The following is a 20,410-nucleotide window of genomic DNA, read 5'->3' on the forward strand; positions in this document are numbered from 1 at the left end:
TGGACGTCCACAGGCTCACTTTATTAAAAGAAAACAATGTGATGGTGCGTCCCAAGAAGATGACATCACGGTCATCATGGGCAGGGCTCTGCGTTGTCCAAGGGCAGGCACTCCATCACAGCGCCCACATCTTCAAAGATGACGCCATTGAAGGTGCCTGATATGGTCGTCCTCTTGGTCTTGCCGTTGTGGTACGTGCGGGTGAGGAGGGCCTCGTATGGTACGTCGGCCGTCGCCTTATGAATCGCCATTTGCACCTTGCATGAGTGTTGTGATGGCACCTTCCACTCCGTCCACAACGAGTGGGGGATGGTCTCCCTCAGGGTGGTCCCGCTGGAGAACTGCAGCGTCGTCTCATCGCTCAGATGCAGACCGCCCGACCCCATTAGCGGAATATTGGCCATCTCGCTGCTCAAACGCACACTGACTGACCCCGCTAGCGGGATACTGGCCGTGATGCTGCTCACGACGCCCACCTTGGTGGCTCGGCCGATGTTCCACGTGGTCTCCTTCTTGGTAGACTTGGTGATGGTCACCACCGTGGTCACCTCCTGCAAGGGACATTGTCAGTTTGCAGGAAGTTGATGTGAAATTTCACTTTGGGAATCATCCAAGTACTTTATTCCAAATTGGACATGTTCCATAGGGAATCATGGGAAATTAGAGATTTGAGAGTAATTCAATAGAAAGGTTATCATATTCAAGCAAATTGATGAAAGATTGACAGCAAATTTCTGGAGTTTTTCATAAATTTCCATGGGAAGTTTAACCGTGGAATTTTAAATGACTATTACAAAATCAAAAATTCCTTGGGAATTCCTGCCACTTTATAGTGATTGAGAATTGTCAGTCACATATTAATGGAAATGTGTCAAAATCAAGTGAAGGGGTGGAACATTTACAGTAACTTTTTATAAAGTTTTTTTTATTGTAAATTTCTTTAGATATTTGAAAGTCGGAAATTTGTAACACTGTATTGCAAATTGGAAATTTTCTGGTTATTTAAAAATGATCAATAACAAATACACGCACGCACGCACGCACACACGCACATACACATACTCACCCACATACAAAAAAAAAAAAAAATATATATATATATATATATATTAAAAAATAAAAAAATAAATAAATAAATAAAAAAGCAATGATGATGACATTTCCGAATGAACAATACTGAGCTCTTTATAAGAAATAAAAAAATAAAAATGATCAATGTAGAAAATTACCCCAAAATACCTTTACAATAGCCTATTTTACCATTATTCACTCAGACATCTTGTAATTGGCAGATAATCACCTTAGCTCTTCGGCAGTAGAGATTCCAAATATACTTTTCCGCATTCAACAGCTTTTATGTAAAGGTATCGCATTCAAGTGAAAAGGCTGGAAAATTTTCAATACATTTTCTGTTCATTTCCGGGAATGGCTTCAGGAAACGCTTGTCCTACAAATTGTAAACTTTCCACAGGAATTGAAAGGAATTCACTGATTTTGAGGGCAATTTAATGGACAAGTTGAACTTTCAATCAAAGGGACAGTAAATTTCCAGCAAATTCCTGGAAAATTTCAATGAAAAGTTGAGCTATGGAATTTTACACAACTGTGTGCCCTGCCATTGGCTGGCAACCAGGTCAGGGTGTACCCCCCGCTGACTGCTCACAGACAGCTGGGATAGGCTTCAGCACGTCTGCGATCCTCGTGAGGTTAAGCGGTTCGGAAAATTGATGGTAGGTTGGATGGATTACTGGCAATGGTAATCAGTTTGAAAGTGATGGCTATTTAATGGAAATGTTAAACATCAAAGAAAAAGGGGTGGAAAAAAATCCACTCAGTTTCAAAAAGTCTGACATTTTAGATGGAGAACTGTGGAAATACTAATTTCTGAATTGAACACATCCTTAAGGTAATTATGGTTTTTTTTGTTTTTTTTGCTGAAACTGGGAGTAATTTAGTGGAAAGTGTCACATTCAAAAGAATGTGTGGAAAATGTCTAGTGTGATTTTGATAAAATTATGTCAAGTTTTCATAAATTCCCAAGGAAAGTTAGGCTCTGTAAGTTTTGAGTTTTAATATTCCAAAATGGAAACTTTCCATTGGAATTTTTGGGGAATTCATAAGGACTTGAGGGTAATTGAATGCAAAAAGATTCAAAGTGGTGGAAAAGTGCCAGGAAATTTTCCATTGCAAGTTGTGCTGTACAATTTTGAAACCTTGTATTACAAGTTCGAAAAATTCCACGACCATTTTTGGATTTGATAGAAATTGAGAATGGATTACCTTGCACCGCTCATTGATGATATTGGTGATGTCAATGGTCTGGGGCGAGTTCTCGAAGATGGCCGTGCGGTCCAGGTCGTAGCGGACGTTGGAGATGTGCTGCTCGTACGCGTCCTGGTTGATGGTCAGGATTTGGTAGCTCTTGTACCAGTACTCGTAGCCCTTCCATGGCAGGAAGAAGGCCTCATGCCTCGGCACCACCTTGCCAAGGCCGTATTTGTTCCTGCCCACGTAGTTGGTCTCGTAACCGAGGCACGTCTCCACACTGTTCAGCGGCACCGAGCCGTATGAGCCTTCCTTCCACTCCAGGATCTCAAAGTTGTCAATGTTGGTCAGGATGTCGAAATCTGTGCCCTTGTGCTCGACTGCCCCAAAGGGGTAGTGGCAGTAGGGTCCCAGGGCGGGGTTGTAGAAGCCCGGTACGCAATTGTACGTGCACGCATAGTCAGTGCGCCCTGTGTAGGGGATGTAGAAGCCCACTGCACCGTCGGGCAGTGACCCTTCCCACTTCACCCACTTCAGGGAGTCAGACGGAGTGGCCAGAGCGGCGCCCGGAGCCGGAACCCAGTTGGGAATGGATTCTGCGGAAGAAATGAGATGAGGAAATGCGAGAGTCTGCGTAGGCTTTTGTGCTCAAGGGACACACATGGGTCAGGTCATTCGTAGATCAAGTTAAAAATACCAAAAAACGTTAGATAGGTTGATTTTAAACTATGGATGGGCGAGTACTGATACCACGTATCGGTATCGATACTGGTATCAGCACCCACTCTTGTGGCCGTTTTTTTCGGCTGAAATGGTTATTTTGCATTTATTGACCGCCACAGGGGGCTCCAGTAAGAGAGCAAATAAGTCTTCAGTTGTACTCAACAATTTAATTAGCTTTGTAGTGCAGACAGATCTTTGTATATTATATAGTATAACGTCATTGACTACTGCACTGCTATGAGATGAATGACGAACGGAGAACGTGAAACAAAACGGAAATACAGAGCACCCTTCCAAATTAAAAGCATGGATTTCAAAACAATATATAATTAAACATTGCACACTAAACAGCTTGAGGAATTCTTAACATGGTAGATATCACTAAATTACTTGAAGCCCTATTGTACTGAATTTAATTCTTTGCACTTCACTATATTCCTTAAAAATAAGTTGTACAACCACATATCTTATTTTGATTGGGACTTTTCCCCCCCTGGCAACTGGATTATTTGTTTCATTGTATTTATCTATAAAAAAAAAAAACATTTTGTGATCTATGCAAAATGACACTGAGCAAATTGAAACTTTTTTAAATAATTGGCATTCATTTTAACCAATTTTAAGGAAATTTGCTATAATTGGGATATATAATCTTTTTAAAACAATGTCCTTTTTTTGGTAGAAATTTTCTGTATCATAAGTACCGAACATCCGTAATTTTAATAACACAAGAGAACACCCATGTAACACATGACACAACACAATGCAAATAACACACAATGTAACGCAGGAAGTAACACAGGTGTTTACCTTTCCATACGATGACGCTGGCAATGGTGCCGCCCACAAGCAAGCACAGCCACAACAGCAGCGTTACCTGATCGTCAAACACCACAGTCAACATTTTCACATATGGAATGAAGTACTTCCACAAACTTAACTGTAACGCGATAGACCTCTTGCACTCTGACTTTTCCGAGTTCAAACCAGGAAGTGTGTACGGGAACGCCCCCTTGAAGTCGGGAAAAAAAGGACCCCGACTTCAGCGACAGACTACTAGTAACGTCACTATACAATTGCCGAACCCTTTGGAAACACAGACCGTGAATAGTAAAACACAATTTACTAGAGTATAAAACTAGATAGCTTTCTTCATTCATAAATATTCAACATAACATCACGTAACAACGTATGATGTGACAGTATGCCGCTATCTCCCTGCATGAAATTATACAGAGAACTACATTGAATGATTATGAAGATAAAAACAATAAATGAAGCAAAATTGGAAGAAGGTAAGTTTGCTGGAGGTCAAAATGAGTTTTGAGGACCAAAATAAAAAAACAACTTATCACTATACGCCATTTTGATTGTTTACTTTCGCTTCAAACGCTTTCAGGGACTGGGAAAAAAACCAAGTCTGACATATCCGACTTCCGACCACCCTCGAATGCAGCATAATTACCCATCTTTGCACAGGGCTTTGTATTAAATGAGAGTAAATGTCCCCGAAGCAGATGTGTGGCCGGGAAACAGGTGAATCGGACCAAATGTTGTCATCATCCCACGTCTCATACGGGCTTTCAATAGTTTCAGTTTTGTTGCCAAGACATACATTGAGCTTTTCCGTAAACCTCCTCCTCCCTTCCGCCGTTAAAGTGATTAGATAGCGGCAATTTCTTCGTCTACGTGGTGTGCATACAGCCAGCCAGGTTTTCTGCCACTCAACCATCCGCGCAAAAATGTCAACAAAGGATCCTTCTATACAACATTCCAAAACTACAACATTTAAATTAATCAAATCTAAGTAGTAAAAATGATAGACAAACTCACCTTAAGTGGAACCTTAAGTGGATGGCACCTTTGCCCAAGTTTTTCATTGTTTCCATCCTCAAGGCTCATTTTCTCCACCGCAGCCATTTTGCGCTTTTATTGAAGAAAGTTTCGCTGAGTTTAATAGAAATAAAATTCACTAAGCAGAATACTGACACAACTGATGAAGGGCTCAACATCACAAAGGAAGATCTAAGACATTACATCATATAACGCTCTGTGACATAACAAACATCGAAATTAGACTTATCATTACAAAGGACGCTTTTTTTTAAATAAATAGATTAGTAACAACACAGGAGAAAATAATCAACTTTCTTGACTCGTGCAATTTGCCACTGACTTCTGAAGGTTTGTGTTTTCTTTATATTTGCTAAGTAAATGTGCTTTATGTGCAGTTATGTTACAATTAGACCTCGCAGGGTTAAACACTACCTGGCCTGTATTTTTTATTTTAATTTCATTCCATTACGGTTGCTATATTTGCACTTTGTTTACATTTCAATTGTGGAAAAAAGGTGGCTTAAATATTGTGCTGATCAGAGTTTTATTATTCCAAAGCACCAATCACAAATCTATTGTTCAGTAATTATTACCAATATCGTCAAAAATATCGTCACTGCAAATTTCTTTGAAATATCGTGATATAATGTTTAGGCCATATCACCCACCCCTAGTATATGCTATTATTTATTCCATACTGTGTGTTGATAATTATTTAAATTTTGCACAAGGAAGCAAGAGATAAGAGTGCCAACACTTTGTGTTTACTTTGTTGAAAAATTAAGCTGATTTTAACCAAAAAAAATGAAGTCCTCCCTCGTTGGGGATCGTTCAAATGCACAAAGTCGGCCCTCGGCCCACCGCCTAAAATAAGTGTACCTTGTTATTTAAAAAAAAAAAGGATAGAAAAGTGACTCATCGTATAGTTAATGACCTCGTTGAGTTCTACCCCTCACATTCTTCTCTCCAATAAAATTAGACTGGTCTATTTCTGGTTTCAAGCTAATTCAGATCAACTTTGTAAATGTAATTGGAGCCTGACATCACCTCCAAATTCCAGGTGGAGGGTACGCTATCTGCTTTGAAACTATTCTGCGGACATAAAAGAATAAAGTTTGAAGACGAGCAGAAGGGTAAAATATAAAAGGTTGTGGTAATATTTAGAGGCCCTCTGCTCTGTTGCATTATAATCCATTCCACGGTGCCCATTATAATGTGTCTAAGAGTGTTCCCGCAGAGCATATATCACAGAGGAGCTGTGGTCCGATGACAGAAAGCGTCCCGCCCTGCTACCACATCGTCCTCCCCCCATCGGGGCTCAGTCAGTCTATTCCTGAATAATTACCTTGAAGTGATTAAAGAAATCCATGGATTGGAGCCACTCCCGAGGGCACTAAGGTCTTGGATTGTCACACAACTGTGCAGCTCACTTTAATACCTTAAGATTCTGATTGTCGTACGAGCGTGTCTAAGTTACATTTTGATTCAAATACATGTTCTCAACAAAGCTAGATAAAACTTTCACACACAAAATAAAACCTTACAGAGAACATCATAACTTCTTTAAACAATGTGTTTCTGGGCATGTATTGTCACGTGAGGTGCGGATTTAGGACCCACGCGCAGAGAACGGGATACAGCTGTTGGCAAACAGTCATTCTCAAGAAAAATACAAAATAACAAGAGCGGCGAGCTGGGCTGGATGCAGCTTTCCTTGAAGTAAAAACCTTGGACGGGAAATTCTTTACTCCAAAATCTTGAACTGACTTCTCGGCTAATGAACCCCAGCATCCTGACAAAAGTCTCATTCAGTAACTCTAGACAAGGGAAATGCACAATTCTATATGACAGAGTAAAGGCCTGTATGACAAAATCACTATAGAAAAAATAGGAGTGACTGAGCAAACTAAGATAGGCACAAAGCAACTGCATAGCAACAGGCCACATTATCACACACACGTCGTCATAAGTAACTAACCTCATAACATGTATCATTTTTTGCAACATTTCTCCCCTCTGACAGCATCAAGGTTGATCGTCGGCGCCGATATTTGGTATATTGAAGCACAGCGGCATCTCCCTTTTTAAAAAAAAAATAAAAAATAAATCAATTTAAAGTGACGGTGTGTAAAATTTAGCACCATCAAGTGGTGAACGAAAAGTTAATTCATTTTGAAAACCCAGTATTAATTTCACTAATATGCAAAAAAAAAATATGTTTCATCACATCAACATACATTTTTATATACCATAATCGTTGATGTAGTAATAACCATTTGCATTACATAGGTCATGGTTCACCACCATCTTTCTGCTAAGGATACACGAAGCAGAAGAACTTAGTTACATACATAGCTTTTACTAGCTCGTTGCTTTTATTAACCACTCCGGCTAACTTCTGCTTGCCCAGTCACTCGTCACTCGCTCGCTCGCGTCAAATAACAATTGGTAGTAATTGGTGGTAGGCTTACAAATTGTGGTCTCTCTGAGGCACCGTAGCATCAAAATGCACGTGCTTCGAATGCATTCTAGTAGTTCACCACTAGACGCTACTAAATAACACACACTGTACCTTTAAAAGGAAAGTTGAACATTAAAACATAAAAAAACCCCACTTAAACTAGCATGTTTCACATATGAAAAGCCATTTAATAAACATATAATTAAGTGCATTTAAACAAAGTAAAGGGTTGAAGTTTGTATTTTTTTTAAATTTCTTTTGACACCAATATTTTTCCCTTTAATTGTAAATAAATATCAGCTCCAAATGTTGGTTATTGGCCGTGAGAAAATATATTGGTTTATCTCTAACACAGACTTACTCTCTCTCGCCATGATGAAAGTACTGCATTTCAAGGCATGAATTTAATCCTTGAAAATATTTTACAAGAAATGGAGACTTCATGTTGCAAAGAATTCGCAACAAAGTATGGAATCTGATTTAGGGATGTGTTAGTTTGTCCAATTACTTTTGGGCTCTTAAAAAGTGTAAGCACACATAGTGTAAAATATGTTGTAATTCCTACATCTATGTCTTACACAAGTCTTTTCTTAATTGTTGACTTGGACCCAGAGTGTTCTTTAATTTGACCAGCTGTTGTGGAGGAGTTTGTCTTGACAAGGTGAAAGATTTGTCTTTCATCCACCAAACTTGTTTTCCACCGTCTTCAAAGTCTGTTGGTGTTATTGAGCTCACCAGTGCGTTTTCTATTAAGATTGCACCAAACAGTTGATTTGGCCACACCTCATGTTTTTGCTATCTCTATGATGGGGTTGTTTGGATTTTTCAGCCTTATAGATGGCTTGCTTCTCTGATGTGAAATGTTAGCTGCTTTTTGTAAGTGAAATAATGAGGGAATGACGCACACCCACACACATCACATTAACTGTCTTGATAACACTGATGACACTCAATAATAATGCAATCACATAAGGACACGTAGGTTTGAGGATGGGCAGCTCTTCCTGGGAAGGAGGGGCTGCCACTGATTTATAACCCATTCGCTCCTGAGGATGGGATGCCTGACTTCCTGATCCCACGGGAGACGCCGGTACCACCCACCTGTTGTTTCTACTTGACCATAGTTTATGTACTAAGTTGTTGTATTCAATACTGAAAGACGAATTTAGTGTATTGGAACTTGGAATTTGCATACATCATCACCTGCAAACATTACAAGGACCAGGGAAAAATAACTCCTCTGTAAGTGTTACAACTGTCTTACTAGTAATGTTTTTATACTTTGAGTGCCACACAATAAGTGTTACTATAGTAAACAACAAATTGTTTTCCCTGACGAGGTTTCAGGGGCCATCTGTGGGGGCCTCGTTTAGGAACGCTGTGTTTCATTGTGTGTTACATGTGCGTTATGTTGTGTGTTAACAATAACATGCAGCTTGATTTGATATGTGCATTACACTGTTTTATATTACATTGTATGGGTTACAGGCCAATGGATGTCATACAAGTCATAGACGATGCCAGTTATGACACTGGTGACACCCCTCCCTCCGCCTGGTTGCGTGCAGTCCCGCTGGTCGCTCCTCTTAACTGACTTCACTAGTATCACACAATGCATCTTGTAAATGGGCATAGGCACATTACGCATTCCTTGGTGGTGGGGATAGATCGTGGGGGCGCCGTGTGGGCCTACTGTGCCCCCTTCTGCTGCGCACGCCTTGGGGCGTCGGCCGTGTCGGTGGGCGTCGCTCCGAGCTCCTTGGTCGGCGTCTCCGGCCAGTGGCTCCTGCGGGGCTGGGAGGTTGTGCTCTGATGCAAGGGCAGGGTTCACAAAATGCAAATGTTAAATTCAGTCACATTTAAAAACTAGTCATTTTTATCTTCATCTTTTTGTTTTTAATGTATTCCTTAATTACTATGGTTTTATTATTATTATTATTATCCCCAAATCTGGTTGCATGGCTTTACTTTTTTTTCTCTGTCTCAACGTCACCTGCTATTCCCAACAATTACATATACCACCATTTTAAATTAATAGTAATGAAATGATCAGCCACAAGCCAAACATGCTATTGAGCACGCAAGGGTGGGTGGGGGTCTTGGGGGAGGGGGAAGGAGGTGGAGGAGACAGTGAGTGACAGTGAGTGAGAGAGAAATGCTTCATCAGATTTAAATAACACGGTTATGTCAACCGGTCCCACACAACTATTTCATTTAAATTGGATGAATGTTGGATGACTAACATTTTGCTAAATGATCAATTCTCATTATGTTGAATTTACTTAACACCATTATGTAAAATTTATTTAACACTATTTTTTCTCAATTTACTAAACATGGTAGTGCTTTTCCACCTATTAAAACAAAATCAAGGCATATTAAGTTTTGCTTCACACTTACTTCTCATGCACTACTGAACGGTCCATAATTCAGGCCAATCAAGCAGGAAAATTCGGGCCACTCCTGCTGAGTCACTCTGGGCCTGGTTATAGGTCTACCGAAAGCATTTTATTAGCTGATTTTGAATTAAACCCACACCCCAAAATGAACAGCACCCCCTGGCGGCCAACCTGGAAAGTCCTCCTGTTGGGCCAGGCCTGCTTATAAGTGTTACAATGTGTGGCTAAAATTGTGTTTGTCTTTATGGTGGTGGTGTAAAGCGAAAAAAGATCAGGCGTGGACAGAAGAGGAGGATTCAGTCCAGAGGAGCATACAGTCAGGGTGAGTCTTCTTTCATCAGTCAGAACCAATCATTAATTGATCGTCGTCATCATCAACTCCTTATAATGTTAAATGTCTGAAACATGAATTGATTGTTATCAGATTAAAATGTCACTGTTGAAATGGTTCAGTTCCATCTAGTTTATAATGCACTGTTTAATTGCTGCTCTGTTGAATTAACAGTAACACAATAAACCACCACAGATTCATGCATCATCAATATCGAGCACCTATTTGCACATATCTGCATAGTTCCTGTTCTCTTTTTGTCCTCACTAGTGAGACAATTCAGCACATTAGAACTGTCTTCTAGTAATGTTTTTCCACTATTTGTGCCACTTTTAGCCGACGAGTACACAATAGCCTTACGAGTAAACTACTGTGCAATGCTACTAACACTGTAGGCGTCATGGAAAGCGCACTAGCTGCAACTTGACATACTGGTAACAAAACTGTGCACTAGTAGACATCTGCGTGCTACTAGTACTACTAGTGAAGTTCTAGATGTTAATGAGTAGATTTAAGGACACACACACAAAATTAGCAAGACAGGCATTCTACTAGTGTTCTGAATTGTCTTACTTGTGAGGTCAGTGTGTGTGATAGTATGGACCTAATGAATAACTAGGATGCACTAGTAGAATGACTAGGGCACACGAGCAGAATGGTTAGGACACACCAGTAGACGACTTGGGCACACTAGTAGCGGGACTAATAGAAATCTAAGGTACACTAGTAGAACAAGCACAACACAGTAGTAGGATGCCTAGGGCACACGAGTAGAACTACAACAAGGCTATGGTGAAACAACTAGGACACTAGTGAAATGACAAGGACACAGTAAAACAACCACACTCACCACTCAGCACACTAGTCATACGACTGGGGCACACGAGTAGAACAACTAGGACAGACTAGTAGAACAACTAGAACACACTTGTAACTCATGTTACTAGTGTTAGCGAAGCCAAACAGTGTACTATTTAACATACATTTGAGAGTACTACAAGTGAAGAGCAAGATGTTAACAGGTATACTTTTTAATGTTATCAGTGCTACTAGCAGCACACAGTTGGATTCAGTCAATTAGTGCACAGTTCTGCCCACTAGTAGCATGTACAGCAGTTGTCCTGCTATATTGTCTATAATCCAGCCCTGAATATGTGAAAATGTTGACTGTGGTGTTTGATGACCAGATGAGGATGCTGCTGTTTCTGTGCGTGCTGGTGGGCGGGTTCTGTGCCGGCTTCATCCCAGGGAGAGCTCAGGTCTTGACAGGTGAATGGACGCTGTGTTACTTCCTGTGTTACATCGTGTGCTACATTGTGTGTGACTGTGTGTCAGAATGTGAGTTATTTGATTATTGTAATTGGGTTGTATGTTGTCTCATGTGTTAGATGGGTGCGTGCTTGTTTTACAGTGTGTATATATATTGTGTCATTCATATATGCAGTACAAGCCAAAAGTTTGGACACACCTTCTCACGCAATGCATTTTCTTTATTTTCATGACTATTTACATTGTAGATTCTTCAAAATAGTCACTCTTTGCCCTGGTGATTTTTTCTGCATGCTATTGGCATTCCCTCGATGAGCTTCAAAGTAGTCTCCTGAAATTGTTTTCCAACACTATTGAAGGAGTTCCCAGAGGTGAGAATGCCAAGAGTGTGCAAAGCAGTAATCAGAGCAAAAGGTGGCTATTTGAAGAAACTAGAATCTAAAATATGTTTTCAGTTATTTACCCTTTTTTTGTTAAGTACATAACTCCACATGTGTTCATACTTAGTTTTGAAGCCTTTAGTGAGAATCTTTTGGCCTGTACTGTATTTCCACTTTAATAAATAAACCTTGAATCATATTGTACCCTGCATGTATGGAGATATTATATGATTTATTAAATAATTGGTTAAACATTTAGTTAAATAAAGTGAAAATAATAAGATTATAACACGATTATTAACCTTTTTTTTTTGTATATTAAACGTGTCCATCCATCCATTTTTTTTATCTCAATAACTGATTATTTTTTTTATGATTCAATCAAATATATAAGAATATTTTTTAAACTTAGCTAGTTATTTAAAAAAAAACTAACTTTTGATTTTTTTTCTGAAGTCATTCTTATGACTTAAATTTGTATATATTACATTCTTGTTATTTACAAATTAGTCAAATATTATGAATTATATGATTCAAAATTATATATATTTTTTTATTTAAAAACATTGCATTCTCTATTAAATAAATGGTTATTTATGTGAAAGCATTCACACATGTTATTTTGATTTTTTTCTTTTTCTTTTTATGTTCTCCTCACATGTTCGTCCTGGGTCATCTTCCACATACAACATTCAATTTTTAAAGTTCCAATTTCAACTTGTTTCAAAAATTCATGCCAACCGAGAACTCATTTTTCTCATTCCACTTATGTACAGTTTTCACACAATTAAACATTTAATATAACATTTTCCCCATTCATTTCCAATGGGACAGTCATTCAACTTTAAGCCACTCCCTTACATGCATTTCCATCTGCTACTGCTCGGTGGAGCAGTTGGTAAAGTGCATTGTAATGATGAAACACTTATATCTCGTGTGACACCTTGCCTGCATTCACTACCTGCATGTGTGCGTGCTCAGTTGAAGCAAGAAGGGAGCGATGACTCACGTGATTCTCGCAGCTGCTCTTCCCATGCATTTGAACAGGAAATGTGTAAATTCAGCTATTTTAATGATACAATCATGGAAATTATTAGCTTGAGAAAGAAAATCACTGAAAAGCATAGAAGTAAAATGGAACATAATTAATGTATCATTTATTTATTTATTTATTTATTTATTTTACTGTTCACATGCAGTGGAAAGCAAAGAACAGCAGAGGGCACTGGTGTGGCAGTGCCGCCCTTGTCTACCCTGACTGTCAGAGGCATGTAAGAAGGTGATTCAAATCCCGGTTGGAGAAATATTTCATTTTCAGAAATGGCCATTGTCTAATTATACAACATCTATTGAATAAAATATCATTTCACATTATTAAGTTGTTTTTTAAAATATATGATTCCATATTTTCAATGAAAAAACTCACTCATTCAACTTGGCATTCAGCAAATTCAACAGCAGTTTTATACTGCATTAATAAATACATTTACATAGTCCACAATAGTGATGTGGTTAACGCACATGCCAAACGGGTGGAAGATCTAAGTTTGAATCCTGCTTGGAGCACATTTTAGTCCAAACTTTTTTTCATATAATAATCATTGTCTAATTATTTAACACCCATTTCTCATTCCTTAGATTCAGTTTTAGTGTTATTCAACATTTTAAACCCACTAAATCCCTATTCATTTTCAACTATACATTTACTGGCATTCAGCAAGACATTCTTCAGTACCATTACACAACATTTCAGTGGCTTTATCCAGTCACCTGTGGCTCAGTTGGTAGTGTGACGGAGCATTTGAAAATTAAATGGGAGATCATGGTTTGAATCCCAGCTTAGATTCATTGCGGTTCAAGTTTTCATTTATTTATTCATTTATTTATTTATTTATCATACAACTAACTGATAAGTTGCAATGTTCACATAACTATTATTTCAGTATTCTTCATAAGCATTCCAAAACATTCCATATGCATTCAAATATTAGCATTCAGCTTTCAGCATTCACACACAATTTCTCCAGAAATTGTACGTCTAGTATTTATAAATAATCAAAGTAAAACAGGAGAATGATTATTTTATTATTAAAATCAACATATTTTACTTTGTTTTCATTTGTATAACATTATCTACGAATGACCTGGCTCACACATGTCCTTTGAGCACAAACTGTATCATGTCAGGTCCTGGCAATTGAGTCTCCTCATAACCATTTCGTTTTCCCCCGCAGACCCCCTAAAGTGGGAGAAGTGGAAAGGGTCACTGCCCCCTGATGCAGTGGGCATCTACAACCTCTACACAGAGCGCACCGACTATGTGTGTATGTACAATTGCATACCGGGCTTCTACAGCCACGCCCTGGGACCCTACTGCCACTTCCCCTCTGGGGAATTCGAGCACAAGAAGACCACCAATTTCTACATCCTGACCAACATTGACATCTTTGAAATCCTGGAGTGGAAGGACGGCTCATACGGCTCTGTGCCGCTGAACAGTGTGAGGACGTGCTCCTTTCGCAACGTCTACGTGGGCAGGAACAAATACGGCCTTGGCAAGGTAGAGAAAGCTGCCTTCTACCTGCCATGGAAGGGCTACGAGTACAGGTACAATAGCTACCAATTCCTGACCATCAACCAGGACGCGTACGAGCAGCACATCTCCAACGTCCGCTACGACCTGGACCGTGCTGCCATCTTCGAGAACTCGCCCCAGACCATTCACATCACCAATATGACCAATGAGCTGTGCAAGGTAGTCAATTCTCAATTTCTATCAAATCCAAGAATGGTCGTGGAATATTTCAAATTTGTAACACGAGGTTTCAAAATAGTACAGCAAAACTTCCAATGGAAATTTTCCAGACATTTACTAGCACTTTTCCATCCCTTTGATTGTATCTTTTTGCATTAAATTACCCTCAAGTCCCTGTGAGTTCCCTACAAATTCCATTGGCAGGTTTCCATTTTGGAATACAAAAACTCAAAACTTTTGAGCCTAACTTCCCATGAAAATGTATGAAAACTTGACATAATGTTGTTAAAAACACACGGGAAATTTTCCTAAATTACTCCCAATTTCCCCCCCAAAAAAACCCCATAATTTCCTTTCGGATGTTTTCAATTAAGAAAACAATATTTCCACAGTTCTCCATCTAAATTTTCACAGACTTTCTTGATACTTACTGAGTGGATTTTTTCCACCCCTTTGTTTGAATGTTTTACTTTTCCATTAAATAGCCATCACTTCCAAACTGATTACTATTCCCAGGAATTCCCATGGAATTTGTTCACATTTCTAATCCATCCATCCATCTGAACCGCTTAACCTCACGAGGGTCACAGACCCGTCTTTGGGCAGAAGGCCGGGTACACCTTGACCTGGTTGTCAGCCAATCGCAGACATATAGTCATTTAAAATCCCATGGTTTAACTTTCTGTGGAAGTTTTTCAGAAATTCACTGGAAATGTATTCTTTTTTTTCTTCTTTTTTGGGGGGGGGAGAGAGAGCTCAGTATTTCAGTTCATTCAGTATCAGTTCATTTGGTAATCTTACCGATTCGACATGTCATCATCATTGCTCTCTCTCTCTCTCTCTTTTTTTTTTTTTAATGTGCGTGAGTATGTGCGTGCGTGTGAGTGTGTGCTCATTAATTCACCTAAAACCTATTAAACCTATGTGTCTATTAACAAAGTGTATTGTGCAAAACTAGTGCAGTGAGTTAAAGAGGAGCGACCAACCCGGCGGGGGCAGGAGGCGAACCCGCCCACCAGGCAGAATAAGACTAACAGGCAGAATGAAGTAACCAGATTTAGATTAAAAGATTCTATACACGTAGACCATGTTTGTATACATTTTTATGTTTGGTTTTTATTCGAAGCAGAGATTTTTTTCCATTAAAATGTGATTTATAAGGAGATTAGACCATTGGTCGATATTCAGAGATTGCTAATTTTTCCAGTTAACAAGAATATTTCTTTTAGCGATAAGAGCTGCAAGTGTAGATTAAAATTGTTAACGTGGTAAGTCAGTTGTTGTTAGGTCACCTAGCAAACACAAGTTTGGAGATAAAGGTATCCTACAGTCCAAGATAGCGGAGAGTTTTTCTAAGACTTTAGTCCAGAAATACATAACCGGAGTACATAACCATAAAGCATGAAAATAAGTGTCTGTAGTGTTTTGTAAACACTGGAGACAAATGTCGGAGTCTGAGAGTCCCATTTTCTTCATCATATATTGAGTAATGTATGTTCTTTAAATAATTTTATGTTAGATAAGTTGTAGTAAATTTTTGTGTTTTGCTATTTTAAATACGTTTTCACAAACTTGAATCCAAAAGTCAGATTCCGGCGCTATAGACAAGTCTGTCTCCTATTTCATGCTCGGTAAATACATTTTATCAGTATACGAAAGTAACATATATTTTTGAGAGTTTTTTTTTGTCGGAGAAAGCTTTGTAATATCTTTAGCTAAAACAGGCGGTTGGAGAGTACGCCGAAGTGTTGGAATTTGTTTCTCTATCATACTTTTAACTTGCAGATAATGTAAAAAAATTCTGTTTTTTATTTAGTTTTTGTTTTTTTCAAACAAAAAACAAACAATAAAAAACAAGTCACAAATGTCATCATGATACAAGGAATACAACTCATAAGTGATTTAAAAAATTTAACACCTGATGGTACAAATGATCTCTGGTATTGATTGGACTTTGCCTTCTTAGACAAGGCCAACCTTCTTCCTGATGGCAATAATTGAAACTCTGTAAAAAAAAGGGGGGGGGTGCTGGGGTTCTGCCAGGATGCCCATAGCCCTTCAATTAAATCAAGTTTGGTAGACCTGGCTGAGACCAATAACATCAATCCCAGTTATCTTTCTACACTGCTTGACAACACCCGCTAGCTTGTTTTTATTAACCAGGCTGAGATTGCAAAACCAACAAATTATTGCAAATGTGAGTAAGGATTCAACGAATGACGAATAGAACATTTTCACAAGTGAGAAATCCTCAACTTCATCAAAAAGAACAATCTCTGATTGGCCTTCTTCAGAATTTTATCTGTATTACAAGTCAACTAGTTATCCAAAATAGTTCCTAAATATTGTATTATCTATCTATCTAAATAAGCTATTGTATAGATATTTTTGGGTAATTTTCTACATTGAGCAGCTTCAAATAACCGTCAATTCCCCATTCATTACTATAAATTCCCAGGAGTTCCAATGGAACATTTCCCATTTGCAATACAGTGTTTAAAAATTCTGACTTTCAAACATCTAAAGATATTTACAAAAAAAAATAAAAAATCTTTCCAGAAATTTACTGGAGATTCTCCACCCCTTCACTTGAGTTTGATACTTTTCCATTAAATATGTGACTCTCACTATAAATTCCCAGGAATTCCCATGGAATTTTTGATTTTGTATTACAGTCTTAAAATTCCACGGTTTGTGGAACATGTTCAATTTGGAAAACAGTACTTTGACGATTCCCCATGTGAAATTTCACAGAAGGTGACCAAGACGCTGACTATCACCGAGACTACCAAGATTGAGAACACATGGAACATGGACCAGGCTATCAAGATGGGCGTCAACAGCAGAATCACGACCAATGTCCCGCTACTGTCGTCAGGCAACCTGAGTTTGAGCAGTGAGATGACCTTCCAGTTCTCCAGCAAGACCACCCACGCGGAGACCATCTCCCGCTCGGTGACCGTGAATGGGGAGGTGCCACCCAACCACTCATGCGAGATGCGAATGGAGATACGGAAGACGACGATCGACATACCGTACAAGGCCCGCCTCACCCGCAAGTACAGCAACGGCAGTACCAGGATGACGACCATATCGGGCACCTTCAACGGCGTCGTCGTTGAAGACGCGCAAGCTAGGATGCAGCGTTGCCGGCCCGTGTACAACGCAGAGCCCTGCCCATGATGACCGTGATTATCACATGTTACTGCATAAATCAGCTATCTAACCTAGCCTTAAACTCTTATATCAAGCCATAAAGTCTTATTGATCTTGTTTTGAGAATAATATAGTATGCAAGAGCAGAATTTCAAAGATTAACTCATTCACTGCCATTGACAGCTATAGATGTCAAAAATTCATTTTAACTATTGCAATTAGTTTAAACATGTTTTTTTTTCTTTTGTTAACAAGAGTATGAAAACCTAGACATTTTTTTATTGTACATTTATAACAAATATCAAATTTGTGATTAATCGTGAGTTAACTATTGAAGTGATGCGATTAATAACAAATAAAAAATGTAATCGCCTGATGTGATTTAAAAAAAAATACTAAAATACGGTGGGTGACTGGTTAGCACGAACGCCTCCCAGTCCTGAGGACGTGAGATCGAGTCCGGGCTTCGGCCTTCCTGGGTGGAGTTTGCATGTTCTCCCCGTGCTTGCGTGGGTTTTCTCCGGGTGCTCTGGTTTACTCCCACATTCCAAAGACATGCATGGTAGGTTAATTGAACACTCTAAATTGTCCATAGGCTGGCAACCAGTTCAGGGCATACACCTGCCTACTGCCCGATGCCGGCTGGGATAGGCTTCAGCGCGACCCTTGTGAGGACAAGCGGTTAAGAAAATGGATGAATATTTCTATTAGTTCAACATTTTTTCCCACTTTTGTCAACAAAAGTATGAAAACCTAGAATTTTTTTTGTATTAGAACAGATATAAAATTTGTGATTAATTGTAAGTTAACTAGTGAAGTCATGCGATTAATTATTTTTTTTAAATGACAGCCGCCCGGCGCCCCTAATTTTTAATAATCTTTTCTTAAAAAAAAAAACATTAAAAAAAAGAAAAAAGAAAAAAGAAAAAGAAAAGATTATTAAAAATTAGGGGCATCAGGCGATTAAAATTTGTAAATGTAATTAATCGCATGACTTCACTAGTTAACTCACGATTAATCACAAATGTTATATCTGTTCTAAATGTACAAAAAAATGTTTTCATACTCTTGTTAATAAAAATGGAAAAAAAATGTTAAACTCATAAAAATTGTTCAAATGAATTTTTGACGTCTATAACTGTCAAGGCAGTGAATGAGTTAGGAGATAAATGATTCTCACACATATTTAATCAAAGCATTTGAGTTTATTGATATAGATTACGTTTTATATTTGCTTATGGCTGATGCCAAAAGTGTACTCGGTAAACTTATTGGCACCACAGTATTAAACAGAAACAGCTTGCTCTTATTAAGAAGGATTAGATGTCCACAAACTTTTCGTTTGTGTGTTAAAATTGAAGAATGGCTATTCTCTATTATAAGCCATGAAACGCAGTAGGCCGTCATTAACTAGTGAGATTAAAGGGCTAATGACATGTGTGTACATACATTTATCTTACAATTTAAACACATAGTTATAACCAGTACCATATAGGTGTGATATTTTATACCAATTTTTTTTTTTTATTAAACAAAATGGTATGTGACATGAAATTGTTGATATAAAGGGCATTTGTGTGAAACTTTAAGTGATTTAATCCAAACAGTGGAGTAGTTATATTGTTATAAGTGAGTTGAGTTTTAAAACTTTTTAGTTTAGAAAGACAAATGCAGCAAAGGGGGACTACCCTTGAGCACGCTGATGTATTGGGGAGATGACGTAGAGGCCCGTTCGTGATAGTGCTTTGAAAAAGACAGTTATCGTCTCTAAACAGCAACTGTGTAAGAACGCAGGACTAAAAAAGGAAAAATACTCGTCTTATATTGAATACAGCTAAATTTAGAAATAAGACAGAGAAGGGGAACCACTCTCGAGCAGCGGGGTGAATGGGGAAGTCATCTGTCTTAAAATTTTCAGATCTACGTGGAAAACGAGAACCGGCCACTCACTTTTTTCCACCTATAATGGATTATTTCACTGGAAGTTTATTTTGCCCTCACTTAATGGATTTTATTATTATTATTTTCCCTTGCAATCCAGTAAGTACGAATATTTAGTCCTAAAGAATTACTGACTTTCGTCCATATTGTGTGTTTTTTCTTTCTTTTTTCTTTTTGCAGTAGGTGGGTTTTAGATAAGTAATCTCTGCAAGAGTTGCATCAGGCTCGCGCTGTGAAATTGCCCAGAAAAGTGATGTCTGTGTAATATCGAGCAGTTGTATTATTTCTAAATAGTTAATAAAAATAAATAAAAATTCTCTCCTAGTTATTTCTTCTTACTTTGAGTTGGGTCTAGCTTATTTTATGATAGTTTTAGAGTGAAAGAGAAACTGCATACTAGACATTCAGAGTAGTCTATACAAACAATTTTATTCAGACAATTTTGAATTGTCACTTTGTGAAATAAAGTTAGAATTATTATTTTTAACAATCTTTCTTATTAGTGATTAGGAGAATTAACTTATACATTTAAATACTTTATTTAATTAAAGTAAGAATTTAAATAACTTTAGTTTGAAAATTGTCTTATAAGGGATTATCAGAAATAGAGACCTACTTTTATCTGATTGAAATATTTTCTCTGAGTTGTCAGAAGAATTTAAAGATAGGATTATTACTTTAATGTAGTCTAAAGTTTGATTATCAAATTTAGTAAATTTTAAACTAAGATTTGCTAATTTGGAAGAATTAACTGGTAAATTAAAACACTTTATTCAGTTATAAGACTTTTGTCTTAGTATACAAACTGAAAATATATAATAGAATCCCTCCTCTTATTACTCAGACTTTTTCTAATATTAGTAGATTTACTGCTTTTTGGCATTATTATTGGGT

General features: G+C 38.1%; 3 protein-coding genes across 9 annotated transcripts in view; 1 reads left to right on the plus strand and 2 right to left on the minus strand.

The window, feature by feature from the left end:
• Positions 1–6,858, minus strand: LOC147155608 (natterin-3-like). 3 transcript variants are annotated; one of them, XM_086065790.1, is made up of 5 exons: positions 6,803–6,858; positions 4,822–4,935; positions 3,799–3,865; positions 2,281–2,861; positions 1–551 (listed from the first exon to the last, which is right to left on the minus strand). In XM_086065790.1, exons 2-5 carry the CDS (start codon positions 4,906–4,908, stop codon positions 75–77), a joined length of 1,212 nt encoding a protein of 403 aa, XP_085921916.1. In that variant the 5' UTR covers positions 4,909–4,935; positions 6,803–6,858; the 3' UTR covers positions 1–74. The 3 variants fall into 3 exon arrangements, with proteins under 3 accessions (XP_085921916.1, XP_085921914.1, XP_085921915.1); XM_086065788.1 differs by lacking the exon at positions 6,803–6,858 and adding an exon at positions 6,170–6,523; XM_086065789.1 differs by lacking the exon at positions 6,803–6,858 and adding an exon at positions 5,872–6,025.
• LOC147155609 (natterin-4-like) lies at positions 5,073–19,833 on the plus strand. Of its 2 annotated transcripts, none has more exons than XM_086065792.1 (5): positions 5,073–5,172; positions 9,946–10,006; positions 11,203–11,284; positions 13,899–14,419; positions 17,174–19,833. In XM_086065792.1, exons 3-5 carry the CDS (start codon positions 11,203–11,205, stop codon positions 17,600–17,602), a joined length of 1,032 nt encoding a protein of 343 aa, XP_085921918.1. In that variant the 5' UTR covers positions 5,073–5,172; positions 9,946–10,006; the 3' UTR covers positions 17,603–19,833. The 2 variants fall into 2 exon arrangements, with proteins under 2 accessions (XP_085921918.1, XP_085921917.1); XM_086065791.1 differs by lacking the exon at positions 5,073–5,172 and adding an exon at positions 7,631–8,527.
• Positions 8,639–20,410, minus strand: part of LOC147155610 (uncharacterized) — a 22,704-nt gene continuing 10,932 nt past the window's right edge. For all 4 annotated transcript variants that reach the window (XM_086065797.1, XM_086065795.1, XM_086065796.1 and 1 more), the window contains one exon: positions 8,639–9,094. In XM_086065797.1, coding sequence (XP_085921923.1) covers positions 8,754–9,094 — 341 coding nt within the window. In that variant the 3' untranslated portion in view covers positions 8,639–8,753. The remainder of the gene's footprint in view (positions 9,095–20,410) is intronic.

The sequence above is a fragment of the Leptonotus elevatus genome, chromosome 21 (assembly GCF_054856555.1).
Source record: "Leptonotus elevatus isolate MCC_2025b chromosome 21, RoL_Lele_1.0, whole genome shotgun sequence".
Taxonomy (NCBI): Eukaryota; Metazoa; Chordata; class Actinopteri; order Syngnathiformes; family Syngnathidae; genus Leptonotus; species Leptonotus elevatus.